The sequence below is a fragment of the Tachyglossus aculeatus genome, chromosome 6, assembly GCF_015852505.1.
Source record: "Tachyglossus aculeatus isolate mTacAcu1 chromosome 6, mTacAcu1.pri, whole genome shotgun sequence".
NCBI lineage: Eukaryota > Metazoa > Chordata > Mammalia > Monotremata > Tachyglossidae > Tachyglossus > Tachyglossus aculeatus.
In genome coordinates, this window is record NC_052071.1 from 51,416,263 (window position 1) to 51,433,553 (window position 17,291).

The 17,291-nt window shown below is 40.2% G+C and overlaps 1 protein-coding gene across 4 annotated transcripts in view; it reads right to left on the reverse strand.

Moving 5' to 3' along the window:
• DIAPH2 (diaphanous related formin 2) overlaps positions 1-17,291 on the reverse strand; it is a 786,157-nt gene that overhangs the window by 419,616 nt on the left and 349,250 nt on the right. For all 4 annotated transcript variants that reach the window (XM_038747818.1, XM_038747822.1, XM_038747820.1 and 1 more), the window contains one exon: positions 3,534-3,773. In XM_038747818.1, the coding sequence (XP_038603746.1) occupies positions 3,534-3,773 (240 nt within the window). The remainder of the gene's footprint in view (positions 1-3,533; positions 3,774-17,291) is intronic.

Sequence of the window (17,291 nt, forward strand, 5' to 3'; positions counted from 1 at the left end):
TTCCACAGCTTCAAAGCAAAGTATTAAAATCACACTTCCTCCAAGAAGGCTTCCTCAACTAAGCCCTAATTTCCCCTAACTCCCTTTCCTCTCTGCATCACCCTTGCACTTGGATTTGCAACCTGTATTCACTCCACCACTCTAAACCCCACAGCACTTATTCAATTGCATTTATCGGTCAATCACATTTATTGAGCACTTACTGTGTATATAACGCTGTACTAAGCACTTGGGAAAGTACAGTGCTCTGCACACAGTAAGCGCTCAATAAATACGATTGATTGTACAATACAACAATAAACAGTGACATTCTCTGCCCACCAAGTGCTCACAGACTACAGTGGGGGAGACACACATCAATACAAACAAATAAAATAACAGATCTGTACATAAGCGTTTTGGGGCCGAGAGGGGGAAAGAGCAAAGCGATAAATAAAATAACAAATTATGTACATAAGTGTTATGGGGGTGCATATGCCATAATTCATTTATTTATACTAAAGACTATCTACCTTCTAGACTATAAGCTCATTGTGGACAGGGAATGTCTACCAACTCTGTTATACTGTACTCTCCCAAGCAGTTAGTACGCTGCTCCACACACAGTAAGCCCTCAATAAATATGACTGATTGATCACAAAATAATAATTCATTATTGTGAATTAAAACCATATTTTATGGTCACGAGTGCTCCCTTTGTAGTGCCAGTTAACATTTTGCTTAGCCCATGTTTCCCCAGAAGTGAATGGGGTCATTGGATTATTCCTTTTCATGACCTTTGGTCTTGTTTATATACCTGCTCTGTTTACATCTGGGTTCCTCTGTAGGTAGCTACCTATGATCAAAGTTGAATTTCTACCAAAACAAGTAGACTACATTCTCATAATGATGGTATTTGTTCTATGTGTCAAGCACTGTTCTAAATGCTGGGACAAGCTCACATTTATCAAAGTACTTGACACAGTCTAAGTAGGAGGGATGATAGCTCTTAAATCCCCGTTTTACAAATTTCTCATAACCTCTGGGGAAAGAAGTTAGCAAAGGAACAAGTGACAGGGAAACATGGTGGGAAAGAACAAGGGCCCTTCCCATTTTGATAGGCCTACCTAGGTAGGAAAAATAGCCAGTACCTGATACTCTTAATTACTTAAATTGCTTAATTCATTTACCCGAGACAACAATAAATACTGAATTGATGCATGCACTGCATATTACTTCCATTCTGTGACTACCTTCATGAATGCAGGCTCTTCTGGAATGTTTTGCATGCAGACTCTATTTCTTCTTCCTAATGACAAGTAGTTCCCTAGTAAAGTATGCATTTCCCAGAAGATAAAAATCCTACTGAAAAGTGAAAACAGCATTTGATTTTAAAACCTTCAGTTCTTTCTCTTTAAAACAGCTATTACTACATGATAGTATTTCCCAAAAGATTGTTTTTTATTTTATTTGAAGTTGGCAAAAATCTCTGTGCTGAATCCTTTGAGCCTACCTCTAGTGAAAGATGTCAGATCAGTGTTGTGTGGAAGAACTTTTATTTGACAGGTAGATGACAGGAAGAAGCCTCTCTCTACAACATAGGAAGTAGCTGTAAAATTCTTCCATAAGATGAATGTTAACCCTTTTATCTATTACTCCCTTTTGTATGAAGTATACATAAGTAAGTCTAGTACTGGGGAATCACTTATTTGATCATCAAGATATGGAACATGTTCACACATTATGCTAAAAGCTTCTAAAAAAAATGGAAACTTGGAGGCCCATTGAATATTTAAAGCCTCATTTAAAGATGTTCAGTGGATTTTTCTCTTTTGCTGGTTCTCTCCATATTCATTAACCATATTTGAAAGAGGCTGAGAAATGAAGTTGCAAGACATAATCACTGAGTTCATGCATTTCCATTTTAGATCAAAGGAGAGATAGAGAAGGAGCTCATTATGAAGTGGGATGCTTAGGTCTCGTTATTGGTTTACTCTGAGTACTTTACATGGCGCACAAACCAGAAAGGATTCCCTTAATTACTGGGCTTACAGGTCACTTTTTTATGGTATTTGTTTAGCACTTACTAAATGAAAAGGGAGATACAATCTAATCCATTTGAACCCAGTCCTTATCCCACATAGGGATCACAATCTTAATCCCCATTTTATAGATAAGGTAACTGCGGCACAGAGAAGTGAAGTGACTTTTCCCAAGGTCACACAGCAGACAAGTGGCAGAGCTGGGCTTAGAACCCACGGCCTTCTGACTCCAAGGCCCAAGCTCTATCCATTATGCCATGTTGCTTCTCATACGCTCTTGTGAAACGCGTATGGTAACTGACACCTTTTTTTCGAGCCTTGAGTTTCCTTAAATACAATATTAGAGCAATCTGCTGAAGCCCTATTATGCTATAGAGGGTTAGAAGAGAAGTCAAGGACAGGCAATTGTAAAATACAGATGGTGCTATGCTTATTTCATGGTCATGGATTCTAATCCCAGCTCTGCCACTTGTTTACTGTGTGACCTTGGGCAAGTTACTTTACTTCTCTTTGTTTCTGTAAAATGGGAACTGAGACTGTGAGCCTCATGTGGGACTGGGACTGTGTTCAACCCAATTTGCTTTAATCCACCCCAGTGCGCCCTGAAATAGCAACCCACATTCATGGTCCACAATCGCAATCCTCCAGGTTACAAAATTTTCAAAGGCAGGGAACGCGTTATACTTCCCTCCCACCGCCCAAGTGGTCGGCACACAATACTATGAATACTGTCAATTAATGCACCAAATTTGAGTTCGTGAAACGAATTAATGAAGCCCCTACCTAGCAAACTTGAATTTAACTTTGAAATAAACTGTCAAGGAAGAATTACTTTTGATATGTAAATTGTCATTACAAAAGACATCACTTCTGTTAAACCCATTGTTGGCAACAGGAGGAAACTGCAAATATTAAGGAAGGAACACTTTTAACTACGTGCTCTGGAAATGGACTGGGAAAGTTGGTTGAGAAAATGAAAGTGGTATGTCTAATTCCCATCCTCAAAACAGACCACAGTGGATAATAAGGTTATAATCAAGTCAGGTTAATCCATGCTTGAATTACATGCATGTCCGGGCATATGAAGCATTAAGCAGTCAACAAACCCTTTCCATTCATTTTACATGTGTTAACCTTTCACTTTTTAAACCAAATTAAACTACAGCACTGATCCAGATTCACCATCATTCGCTGTGTGACAACAATGTACATTTTTGTATTTCCTTTTACCATTATATTCATAGCTGCGTTCCTCCACGGGAAAAGACAAATTCAAAAACAGTTCATTAAAATTCAGACGCTCCTTGTGCGTAGTTCTGTGGTACCTTTTTAAATGGTTAGATCAAGGCATTGCACAGAGTTATAACTCAACAAATATCATTGCTACTACTAGTGTCAAAAAAGAGCCTTTGTATTTTCTTAAAATGCTTCTCCAACGAAAAAATAATAATTTACTTAAACCACATCACTTCTCCCCATATAACTATTCAATTCCTATTAAACTTCACTTACCTTACAAAGAAAGTTGATGTTAAATCCCAGGGATTGGGCATTCCTCGAGCCGGAATTCATGTAGTTTCCAACCAATAAAACTAACTCTAAGAGTTTAGTAAAACTATCGCTTTTCTTCAGTTCTTCACAGGCTAATGTTACTGCCATGATGCTAGGTTTAATGTTGTTGACGTGTTCTTCAAACATAAGCTTGAAAAGGATGCTGTTAAGACGAGGTCGTAGCATTTTCACTGAGCTCATCTGCAAGACAAGAAATTCTAAATGAAAACACTGGTCCAAAAACAGAAAAAGGTGTTCATTTTTGTTCTGTTTTCAAAATGAGATGGTATTATTCATCCAGAACAGTGCATCGTTTTAACATTATTCCCTTGTTTTCCGGATTTTTTTTCTCTGACATAAAGGTGGAATACTCAGTAGAAAAACAGGTTGTGGGTCCTAATCCCGGTTCCACCACTTGTTGCTGTGTGACTTTGGGCAAGTCACAACTTCTCTGTGCCCTCAGTTACCTCACCTGTAAAATGAGGATTAAGACAGTGAGCCCCATGTGGGACAACCTGATAATCCTGTACCTACCCCAGAGCTTAGAACAGTGTTTGGCACATAGTAAGTGCTTAACAAATACCATTATTATTATAATACTAATTACTATTATTAAAAATAGCATGGTGTCCACTTAAAGCAAGTCACCAAACTACTCTGGCATTTCACCAACAGTGAACCTATCCCTCATGTGGCTCACATTCTGAGTGAGAGGGAGGAACAGGGATTTAAAATCCCATTTTACAGGTGAGGAAACTAAGGCACAAATCATCTAAGTGACATGCCCAAAGCCATCCACAACAAGACATTGGTGGAGCTGGACCTAGAACCTACGTCTCCCGATTTCCAGGCCTGTGCTCATTCCCCAATCCTGTGCTGGGAATACCAAGCGAGTTTTTGTGTGATTATGCAAGTCACCACATGTATACATGCTTATATAAACGTAAAGTTATAAACTCATTTGAATAAAATTCATCCATTTTTTTTTCCAGAAAACACGTTTCTCTATATGAGTAGAGTCCTACAGTCAAATGAGGGAATCAATCAATCAATCAATCAATCGCTATCAAACCGATAGCGTGCACCTTTTTTGGGTACTTGGCAACAAGGTGCTGGAAGAAAATCTGGAGCATGTGGACATGGTGTCATTCTCGGTGTGAGTTATGACAAGGGGAGTTTTCCATTCACTCATCCATCCAATTGTATTTATTGAGCGCTTTCTGTGTGCAGAGCACTGTACTTAGCGCTTGGAAAATACAATTTGGCAACATATACAGACAGTACCAACCCAACAACGAGCTCACAGTCTAGAAGGGGGGAGACAGATAGCAAAACAGAACAAGTAGACAGGTGTCAATACCATCAAAATAAACAGAATTATAGATATATACACAACTTAATATGAGGTTTGTCCAAAACACATCTCCTACCACAAAGGAGGTCTTAGCTATGATCTGGTGGGCAGGGCACTTGTCTACCAAGTTTTGAGAAGCAGCGTGGCTCAGTGGAAAGAGCCCGGGTTTGGGAGTCAGAGGTCATGGGTTCTAATCCCGGCTCCATCACATGTCAGCTGTGTGACCTTGGGCATGTCACTTAACTTATCTGAGCCACAGTTATCTCATCTGGAAAATGGGGATTAAGACTGTGAGCCCCACATCGGACAACCTGATCACCCTGTATCCCCCCAGCACTTAGAACAGTGCTTTGCATGAAGTAAGCGCTTAACAAATGCTATTATTATTATAGTGGTCGGCACACAGCAAGAGCTCACTGAATATTACCGACTGATTATTAGATATAGCTGAATTCAAGTAATACACTCACTGGCAACCAATACTGCACTCATTGCCAAGAGTCTTCAAGAATCACATAGCTGCAGACCGTGCTGAGACAAAACGGGGATTGTCTTTTGAAAATGAATGCTTTGGTACTCACATGTTTAATCTATTGCCTCTGCCACAGTACTGTGCTGTAACCACTGTCAGAACAATGCTCCCTAATTCTGTAGTCATGTTCTATCCAAAATGCAAAGTGAAAACATTCAGTACGGTAGGGCTCTCTCTCTCCCCCCAAACACATATGTATATGTCCAGTTATATATATACACACACACACATATATATACACATACATATACATACTTTATATATATATAAATGTGTATAAAAATAAAATATAAATATATATATACATATAAATATATATGTATACATATATACATATAAAGTGCTCTGCACACAGTGAGTGCTCAATAAATATAATTGAATGAATGAATGAATTCTATATATCCACATTATTTATATCATCATAGTACATCATACTATGATCTGCAGATGACAGTGTAATTCCTCTGGTGGTGGAAATAAATCTTAGGAGGGAGAGTCTTCCCAGTTCAGATTGCCCTTGCGGGAGGCAGAGTATGCCTCTAGATTGAAGTAATCATAATCATAACAATAATAATCTTAATATGACACTTATTAAGTGTCAGACACTGTGTTGGACACTGTGCCAAGCGTGAGGGTACTGATAAAATATGATTTATTTAGGAGATTATGATCCTAATTTATTTAGGAGATTATGATCCTAATTCCATCGCTTATCTGTTGTATCACTTTGGGCCTGTCAATTCACCTCTCTGGGCCTCAGTTTCCCTATCTGTAAACTGCGGATTCAATGTCTGTTGTTCCTCCCATTTAGACTGTGAGCCCCATATGGGATAGGGACTGCATCCAACAGGGTTACCTTGCATCTCCCCAGTGCTTAGTACAGTGCTTGGAACCTAGTCAGGACTTAACACGTTCTGTCATTATTATAATGATTATTTATTGCTTAGTACTGCGCTTTCAGGACCAAAGATAGAAGAAGGGCACTTTCACAGGCAGTGTTGTTAACGTCACTCTGTCTCGGCCATTTCATTTACATTGTTTTGGGGAGATTTCTTCAATTGGAAGTGTTCATCCTTGAGATCCTTGCTCTGGTGCCTGTTTTTTTTCTTTTTAATGGCATTTATTAAGCGCTTACTATGTGCAAAGCACTGTTCTAAGCGCTGGAGCACTGTGGTCAATAATAATAATAATAATAATGATGGTATTTGTTAAGCGCTTACTGTGTGCCAAGCACTGTTCTAAGCATTAATGCAAGTAGCAGTGGAGAATAATAACAATTTTGGTATTTGGTAAGCGCTTACTATGTGCCAAGCACTGTTGTAAGTGCTGGGGGAGATACAAGGTAATCAGGTTGTCTCACATGGGGCTCACAGTCTTAATCCCCATATTCCAGATGAGGTAACTGAGGCCCAGAGAAGTTAAGTGACTTGCCCCAAATTCATTCATTCATTCAATCGTATTTATTGAGTGCTTACTATGTGCAGAGCACTGTACTAAGCGCTTGGAAAGTACAATTCAGCAACAAAATAACGTCGGAGGAGCAGCAGGGCCTAGTGGATAGAGCACAGGCCTGGGAGTCAGAAGGACCTGGGTTCCAATTCCGGCTGTGCCACTTGTCCTCTGTGGGATCTTGGGCAAGTCACTTCACTGGGCCTCGGTTACCTCATCTGTAAAATGGGGATTGTGAGCCCCGTGTGGGACAGGGACTGTGTCCAACCTGATTAGCTCGTACCTTCCCCAGTGCTTAATACAGTGCCTGGCACATGGTAAGTGCTTAACAAATACCATGAACAATTTTTAAAAAGAAAAAAATCTATAAGGTGACTGAAATGGACTCGGCAGTCCCTGAAACAAGCCGGACAGAAAAGTTTCAAACAAGTCAACAAACACTGCTGTCAGCTTCCCTAGCAGGACTGGCACTGCCACCTTCTCTTACCCAACCTGCAACTGCAACCCCCCACCTGCTCTCTATGTAGGAAACTAAGCCTGGCATCGCCAATCCTCAGCTGCCCGCCTTCTCTGGAAACGCAATCTAACTTTGGCTCCACAGAGCACTGGTGGTCCTCCTCCTCCTCCTCCTCCTCCTCCTCCACTGGCCGCTCCTTCTCGGTCTCTTTCACCAGCTCCGCCCTCGCCTCTCATCCCCGAACAGTGGGAGTCTCTCAAGCCTCAGTTCTGGGCCCCCTTTCTGTTCTCCACCTCCACCCACTCCCTTGGAAGAACTCACTCACTCCCACGGCTTCAACCCAAATCACACAGTTGATATGTAGCAGAGCCGGGATTAGAACCTATGACCTCTGACTCTCAAGACCTCTGAGCATATTACTCCCCTCCTCAAAAATCTCCAGTGGCTACCAATCAATCTGCGCATCAGGCAGAAACTCCTCACCCTGGGCTTCAAGGCTGTCCATCCCCTGGCCCCCTCCTACCTCACCTCCCTTCTCTCCTTCTCCAGCCCAGCCCACACCCTCCGCTCCTCCGCCGCTAATCTCCTCACTGTACCTCGTTCTCGCCTGTCCCGCCGTCGACCCCCGGCCCACGTCATCCCCCGGGCCTGGAATGCCCTCCCTCTGCCCCTCCGCCAAGCTAGCTCTCTTCCTCCCTTCAAGGCCCTGCTGAGAGCTCACCTCCTCCAGGAGGCCTTCCCAGACTGAGCCCCTTCCTTCCTCTCCCCCTCGCCCCCCTCTCCATCCCCCCATCTTACCTCCTTCCCTTCCACACAGCACCTGTATATATGTATATATGGTTGTACATATTTATTACTCTATTTATTTATTTTACTTGTACATTTCTATCCTATTTATTTTATTTTGTTGGTATGTTTGGTTCTGTTCTCTGTCTCCCCCTTTTAGACTGTGAGCCCACTGTTGGGTAGGGACTGTCTCTATGTGTTGCCAATTTGTACTTCCCAAGCGCTTAGTACAGTGCTCTGCACATAGTATGTGCTCAATAAATACGATTGATGATTGATTGATTGATTGATTGAAGCCCAGGTTCTTTCCACTGAGCCACGCTGCCCTCTTATAATCTGAAGACGACTGGGGTTTTCCATTTCACGCAGACAGCAATGGGGTTGTCAGGAAGTAGCTGTCGTGCTGAAAGGAACTCGTCATTCACGCCACCATCGATTAAAATGTCCAACTGGGAATGGAGGCCGCCACATCACCTGGCTTAGAGGGGTCTCCCCTCTGGCAGGGCAGACCCCACGGCAATTAACAGCGCTCCAACTCCTCGGCCATTCTGGAAGAATCTACCTATTTGACTAGCTGATGGGCCCGATTCCCACCTTGGAGAGAAACAGCATTTCCTAAGTTCCTTTATTTTTCCACCTGCAATTCTAAGAGTAGCTCTGCTTGAAAACTTAGTGGAATATTTAAACTGATGAAATGTGATCCACATTTCTATTCATGATGCAATAAAATATTTACACAAGATATAAAGAATTTCAAACCCTTGACATAATGTTGATGTTAAATAATTATATTAGGGTGGAGGTGTAGGAGCTTCCTTTAAAGTGTGCATTTCAAAGAAGTCAGCCCTGGCTTTGTCCACAGTGCTTCACCTTGGCTTTAATTACTTGTTTCTGAGTCCAAGTGCCCATTACCTATTCCCTTTGGAATACTTTCCACCACTAATAATGTCTCTACCTCTTTCATAACCGGCGAATCGATAAAAAGTCCACACAAATACACGGGGTTGTTCCAGTGAATGACTAGGACTGGAATTTATGGAATGAAATGTGGTTACCTCCTCTGCACACACATACACATGTGCATTAATTCAGCATATTTTGCATCTTAATTTTCCTCAACTTTTCAAGCAAAACTAACTCACTCACTGCAGACTGGCATCTCCTAAAGCTGTGTCACTCAACCGAAACCCAACACAAAGCCTGTGATCATTTTCTCTATTTTTCAAAAGCAACTGTTCAACTATTGCCTACTAACTTCACCTCACATTCAAAGGGAAAAAAAGCTATCCACTAGTCAGCCTAAGGTTTCTAAGCATGCTAAATTTACTCCATAGGAGAGCAGAAGTATAAATTAGTTCAGATATGTCAACTGCAAGCAATGACAGGTTATTTTACGTGCCTCTGCTCCGGATTCAATAATTCTTCAAGGATTTTCTTTGTTCTTAAAGCACGTCTTAGCTGTCTGATGTTTCTTATTAATAAACCTATCCCCTCACTTGGCAAACACTTATGATCCTCACCAATCTATAGGGGAGGGGCAGTTTCAAGCCGGGTTACCTAATTCCTTTATTTCCTACTATGTAGCTTTCCAAAGATCAGCCATGAACCAGCAAGAATGTGGTGTTCTAGCCAAACTGCACACCTGCTATGAGCCATTTATAAGCAAAGAGTCTTCTGTCCCATGTGTGAACGATTTCAATTTCAAAGAACAGCAGAGGCTGCAAAACCAGTACAAGTACACCACAAAAATATGCAGTTATTGGTCCTACGGAAAAATTCCGTTAAGCACCAGGGGAACTTGGGTCCCCTGTTTTCAATCCCAAAGTCCCCACCTACGAGCTGGAGCATGGCTGGCTTCCATTAATATATATTTTTTTTCAGGAGCGGGGAAATTTCTACTCTTGTGGACAAGGAAACCAGTGCTCATTGCATTATTTCTATTTATTTCTTCCCCTTATAAAAATCACTCAGATACTGAATCTGCAGATGATGATGATGATGAAAATTATTAAAAAACCTCATGTTTCCAAATAGCCCTAGAGTCTACCTGGATGAAGAAAATGAATAAAACAACAATTGTATTGGGAGTGTCTGACAGGGTTCAGCTGTGATGCTTGCAGCATTTTAGTTGACTTGCATTCTTTGTTTTATAATTCATTCCTTGCAGTGCTTTGGGATATTGACCATGATATTGTATTATGCAGGGGATTTATTTGTTTTATGAGGTAGGTGTCTATCAAAACTACATTGAGGGGTTCTCATTTCTTTATCTGAGCTAAACAATATTAAAAAAATGTGTTGATGGCTTTAGTGAGACTGACTACAAGTGGGTTATTTCTCCATAGACTTAACAATAGCTCTGCTTGTGTAACCTAAGACCTATCCAGCTGGTTGATTTTGCTCTGTTGGCACATGTTTTCAAAAAGAGAACTGAAGGCCATTTGAAAAAAAGTTACTCAAAAAAATGTGTAGACAAATGGGGAGGTCCTGGATGCCGCCGTAATATGCTACTTAGAAATGGGGGTATATTGTGAAGCGTCTTATTGTGGGATACATTTTTCCACAGAGTTTAATGTAATCCATTAGGCTCTGCTTCCAGAATCAGGCCGCACTGATAACTGTGCCCTACAGAAAACTAAAACTTATACTGTTGATTTCTCCCCCACATAATTCTTCGGCAGTTCCCAGTCCAATATCTCCCCAGCTCCTTTTACCCTCAACCTGTTTTTCTTTGTAAATCAGTGATATATGCAGGTTCCCACAAACTATCCACCATGGTCACTATCAGCAGTGGAGAGAAAATAAGTTCCCAAAAGAGCAGGAATCATGTCTACCAACTCTATTCTTTCCCATTTGTTAGTGCAGTGCTCTGCACACACTAAGGGCTCAATAAATACTACTAATAAGGATAATGTTATCAAATGGGCAGGGAGGCAGCCAGAGTACTTAAATAGGGTAAGGTTACAAAGTGAGCTGGGGAGATGAAAAGTGTGTGATCTAGGAAGTAACACGTGAAAAGATGTGATACGCAAAGTGGTGAGGTGCATGGCTGACAATGAACGATGATATGGGCAGTACAGTATTAATGCTTGCTTAACTTGTTTTGATGTGTATATGTATACAAATAAGTATAATTATGTGTATAATTATGTATATAATTATATTTATTTATATTGATTCCTGTTTACTTGTTTTGATGACTGTCTTCCCCCTTCTAGAGTGTAAGCCTGTTTTGGGTAGGGATCGTCTCTCTTTATTGCTGAATTGTATTTTCCAGGCATTTAGTACAGTGCTCTGCACACAGTTAAGTGCTCAATAAATATGACTGAATGAATGAATACAGTGAAAGGCACATAGAAGGGGGAGAGACTGGAGGCAGGAAGAATAATGATGGGGCTGGTGCTCTTCTCAAACTAGGAGAGTGGCTGAATGAGTGGAAAAGAAAGAAATGAAGTAAACAGGATCATTTAGAAACAGACACCAGCAGGATATCCATGTGGAGATGTTCCAGAAGCAATCAGAAATGTGAGATTGTAGAGGAGAGAGGCTAGGACTAGCGAGGGGAATTTGGGACAAGCATTTGCAAAGCTTCCTTATGGGTCTCTGGTGAGTCTCTCCTTCTCATCTATCTTCTGATTACAAAATTCCTCATGAGCTCACTTGTTTTCCCTCTTGTGACTCTCTCATGGGTCAAAGACCTTAGTCTGTTACATCTGTAATCATGAATAGGATTCACAAGGGTGGAAAAAAATTCAGCCACATATACTTAACCAATTGAAAAGACTGGAGCTTTCCAATCTTGCCTGAACTGCACTATTTCTGTAATTAATACATTACTGGAATATTTTTATGCATATGTTGCAGCTTACATTTGCTCTTTAAAGTTTTATTTTCAAGGAGCAATTAAAAAAAGTGTGATGGGCAAAGCAAGGTGAGGAGCCAAGCATGTGATCCTTGATTAAAATCCATGATATTTATTGAGCACTTAATAAGAGCAGAGCAACATATTAAGCACTTGAGAGATTACAACAGAGTTGACAGACCTAGTCACTGCCGTCAAGGAAATTACAATCTAGCTGGGGAGACAGACACTAAAATAAATTGCAGGTAGGAGAAGGAGCAGAGAATAAGAATAGGTACAATGATCTCTCTGAATCCAGGGTACCTTGACCAAGGAAGGAAGAGACTTTAAAACACTCCTTCTTTTCCTGCTGCTGACATCCAGGGAAAGAAGTGATAGTGAGGACTGAGGAGACTGCATTGCAGCCTCTAAATCCACTTTTTTTGGTTTCAGTGGTATTACGAATTTACTACATGCAGGCACTGTACTAAGTGGTAGGGTAGAAACAAGGTAATCAGGTTGGATGCAGCCCATGTCCCCCATGGAGCTCACAGCCTTCATTCCCATTTTGCAGATGAGGTAACTGAGGCCCAGAGAAGTGTAGTGACTTGCCCAAGATCAGACAGCAGACAAGTTGCAGAGCCAGTATTCGAACCCAGGTCCTTCTGACTCCTAGGCTCCTGTTCTTTCCACTAGACCACTAATGAGATCTGATCCCAGATCCATCCCAGACTGAGCCCCCTCCTTCCTCTCCCCCTGCTCCCCCTCCCAATCCCCCTGCCTTCCCTCCTTCCCCTCCCCGCAGCACCTGTATATATGTTTGTACATATTTATTACTCTATCTTACTTGTACATATTTACGATTCTATTTATTTTATTTTGTTAATATGTTTTGTTTTGTTATCTGTCTCCCCCTTCTAGACTGTGAGCCCACTGTTGGGTAGGGACCATCTCTATATGTTGCCAACTTGTACTTCCCAAGCACTTAGTACAGTGCACTGCACACAGTAAGCACTCAATAAATATGATTGAATGAATGAATGAGACAGTGCAACAGAAGGTATTTGTTCGACAACAGACTATGAGTCCCACATGGAACACGAACTTTGCCTAGTCTCTTCACCTTCTACTTACGCCAGTGCTTAGTACACTGCTTGGCACATAGTAGGTACTTAAATTCCATCACCATTATTGTTATTGCACGAAGTAAAGCTTCTTGAAAGTTTTTAGGGACGAAGAATTAAAATCTCTGTAGACTGTAGGCTCCTTGTGGGTCCGAAATGCGTCAACTGTTCTTTACAAAGCATTTGATATTCCAAAGCACTTAGTACAGCGTTCTGCACATACGAAGAGCTCAAATACCACTGATGGTTTAGGAGTTTTGTGGAGTAAAGTTTGAGTGCTGCTTTGTTTGCCTGGAAAGTATTAATTTCTGACCATCTTTACCCAGTCATGTCATGCAAATTCGGGAACTGTTGCATATTTTTCTGTCTCTCCCTATAGACTGTAAGTTCACTGTGGGCAGGGAATGTGCCTTATATATTGTTAGATTGTACTCTTGTGCTTAATGTGGTGCTCTGAACACAGTAAGCACTCAATAAATACAATTGACTGAACATTACCAGGTTGAGGGTAGGAGGGAGAATTGGAAAAAGTAGTAAGACGTATGGTTAATCAACACCCACACGTTTCTAGGTTATGGAAAGAATCTGCCTTAAAAAAATTTAAAATCTTTTTTTTTTTTTAAAATCAAGGACATGGATCTAAAGGAAGAAAGATGCTGCCTCAGAATCAGTTAATCCTTTGATCCCAAAGACTGATATTTTCTTTGTTACTGGCCTGAAATAGGCTAGAGTTAGCAATAGATTAAGTGCCACAAGATATTGGATGCTCTAAGATTCATATGCTATGAATCTTGAGCTACACAAAGTCTCTTCAAATGAACAGGACATAGATGTGCAGGTGATTCTTAGAAACATTCATTAGCAGGCTATAACGGTACTGCTGTGTTTCAAAGTGACTACAAATACAACATTCAACAAATCTAAGTTAAGCATCCTTGAGTTCCCTGGGCTTGCAGAAAAAACTCAGCATTCCCAAACACACATACACTTGGTACTCCTGATCCACCATCACTACTGGATGGGATGGAATTTCATTTGCCTATTTTTAATCAGCCTGGAAAGAGAAGACAACCGACCATGGTTTTACAGATCAGATAGTAGAAAAGGCTAATTGGGTGAATCAAAAAACATACACCCACGAAGAGTGCTGTTATTTCTTCTATATCTTGTTTAACCCAAGTTTCCTTTGACTTCTTTTGAGAATATTAAATAATCTTATTCTTCAGAGGAAAAAAAAATTGATGCATATCTTGCAAATGAAGTCTAATATGCAGAGTTACTCAGAGTGGAGAAAACATTAGCTTTCTTAAGAATATGAACAGATAAAGGAAAATGAAACAATTTCCCTTAAAATCAACAAACTTAAAAACAATTTGCTACAATAAAAGAGCAAAGCAGCAATTTACTATAAAAATTGTCCTTGAATTTTTGAGGGAAAGATAATTTCAAAAACAACATTTGCAGATATCTTGAAAAACATACATTGTTCTTTAGGTGGGCCAAAAATGAAAATAACACATAACCTCTCCTGCAATTTCTTTCTCCTCTCACTGATCTTTTTGCGTTGAAAAGAAAATTGCAATTGGGCCACCAGTGGTATTGTCTGCGGCTTCATTATGATGCTTTTACGTTTAAACTCTCAACACCTTTTTGTCAGATTACACAGCTCTAGACTGCTTTTAATTGAAAGATATGGGTAATTTTAAAGTCAGGAGAAAAAAGTATCAACTACTAAGGGAACTAATTATTGCCTATTTCCCCTTCAGAAGATGTGTTAGTTTAATAGATACACACAGTTTGGGTCTCCATCCTAAGTGCACGACAAGTGGGAATTCCTGTTGCTCTAAGATTTCAGAGCAGCTGGGCCACAAATCTACTCGCCTTATTCCAAGCTCCTGCTGAGGGATTCTGACTGCCTCAGAGTCTGGAGAGATCTATTCCTTTTGGTTTTTTTTTTTCCCAAACAAAGGTAGCGAGGATGATTACAATGATATATCAAACTCAATCCTGCAGGAGAAAGGTTGGTGAGGGCATGGGGAAATGGGAGGAGGTGATGAAAGAGAGCGAGAGTGGTGGGTCTGCTCCATGCCTATAGAGCAGCACTCACTGATCGTGTGAGTTTTTTTGTGTTTGATGTGTCTCTCACTCGTAGTAGGATCTTCCCGCTTTTGGACATCAAAGAAATTGTTCAGTTTCTAAGCCTATGGGGCTGCCCATTTTCTGAGCAGGACAGATTTTCTAGGTGCAGAATTTGGTTTCACCTGTTTCAACCAATTTCCAAATTTGACATTATAATGCCTGGGTAATCTACACATGCCCTTTTCTAGGAAGTGAATCAATCAATCAATCAATCGTATTTATTGAGCACTTACTGTGTGCAGAGCACCGTACTAAGTGCTTGGGAAGTAGAAGTTGGCAACATATAGAGACAGTCCCTACCCAACAGTGGGCTCACAGTCTAGAAGGGGGAGACAGAGAACAAAACCAAACATACTAACAAAATAAAATAGAATAGATATGTACAAGTAAAATAAATAAATAAATAAATAGAGTAATAAATATGTACAAATATGTGTATATATATGTATATACCCAACAGTGTCCCTACCCAACAGTGGGCTCACAGTCTAGAAGGGGGAGACAGAGAACAAAACCAAACATACTAACAAAATAAAATAGAATAGATATGTACAAGTAAAATAAATAAATAAATAAATAGAGTAATAAATATGTACAAATATATATATACACACATATATACAGGTGAATACACTACTAGAAGAGACCTAGCTTTGATTTCAAGAGTGGACATTTCTCAAGTTAAGCCCAGTAAGTTTATCGGACTAATCTCACGCACCTGTGAAACTTTACAGCCATCAACAACTCATGTTTCCATATTTTTTCAAAGACTGCCTAAATGTCTACTGTAAATGGAGCTAAAACATTAGCACAGGTCTGGGAGTGAAAGGTCCTGGGTTCAGATCCAAGCTGTGCCATTTGCTTGCAGTGTGACCCTGGGCAACTCACAGCATCTGTCTCAGTTACCTTATCTGTGAAATGGGGATAAAAACATGTGATACCCCAACTACCACCTATAAATATGATGAATAATAATTTAGGTTGATATAATAAATTCAAGCACTTTAAAAATTATAATCAAGTATAATGGACACACCAATATGTAATTACCTAAAACCAATTTAATCCATTCATTACTGTGTCCTTAAAAAATTCCACACTATTTTCTTTCCTTCTGTACTGTTTCCACAATAGCCTGCTCTCACTAATACTCAAATTCAGATGAACCATTCCCTGCAACACAGACTATAATCATAGTTCCAAATCCATTAAATAACATGCTCCTTTTCAAAAGATGCTTAAATTTCCATCCTAACCAAAAGGTAAAATTAACCTAAATTTCCTGTCTTGTGGATTTATGTATCTTATGTCTCCTGCTGTCCCCTCCCCATTTAAAAAGAAAACTCTCTAATCGTTTTCCACTTCTAAATCTGAAAAACCTCAATGAAGCCCTCTAGGTGCTTTGGCTCTTCTCATTACCTTCTACTTTTCATATCACACCCACCTATGGAATCACAAATATTCTCTTGTAGGAAACATGCTTGTGATTATTTCAGTTTCTGATAACCCCCTCAAAAAAAAAAAAAAATTGGAAGAATGAGAGGTTTTAGTCAATATAGGCATAGTTGCCTAAAAATAGATTTATATTATCACAAGATTCCTTCCAAACAACCAAAACCCAGAGTTAAAATCCATTATCTTTTGAATTTGCAAATGTTCTATAACACTTGATTAGTGCTTGCTGAGAAAGACCGGCAACAAAATTGTGTCCTAAGTAAAAGGATTTAAGAAGCAGAGGAGGGGCATAGACAGTATTATTGAGAAGCAGTGTGGCTCAGTGGAAAGAGCCCGGGCTTTGGAGTCAGAGGTCATGGGTTCAAATCCTGGCTGCGCCAATTGCCAGCTGTGTGACTTTGGGCAAGTCACTTCACTTCTCTGTGCCTCAGTTACCTCATCTGTAAAATGGGGATTAAGACTGTGAGCCCCAAGTGGGACAACCTGATCACCTTGTAACCTCCCCAGCACTTAGAACAGTGCTTTGCACATAGTAAGCACTTAATAAGTGCCATTATTATTTTCTTTTTTATTTATTGAGTC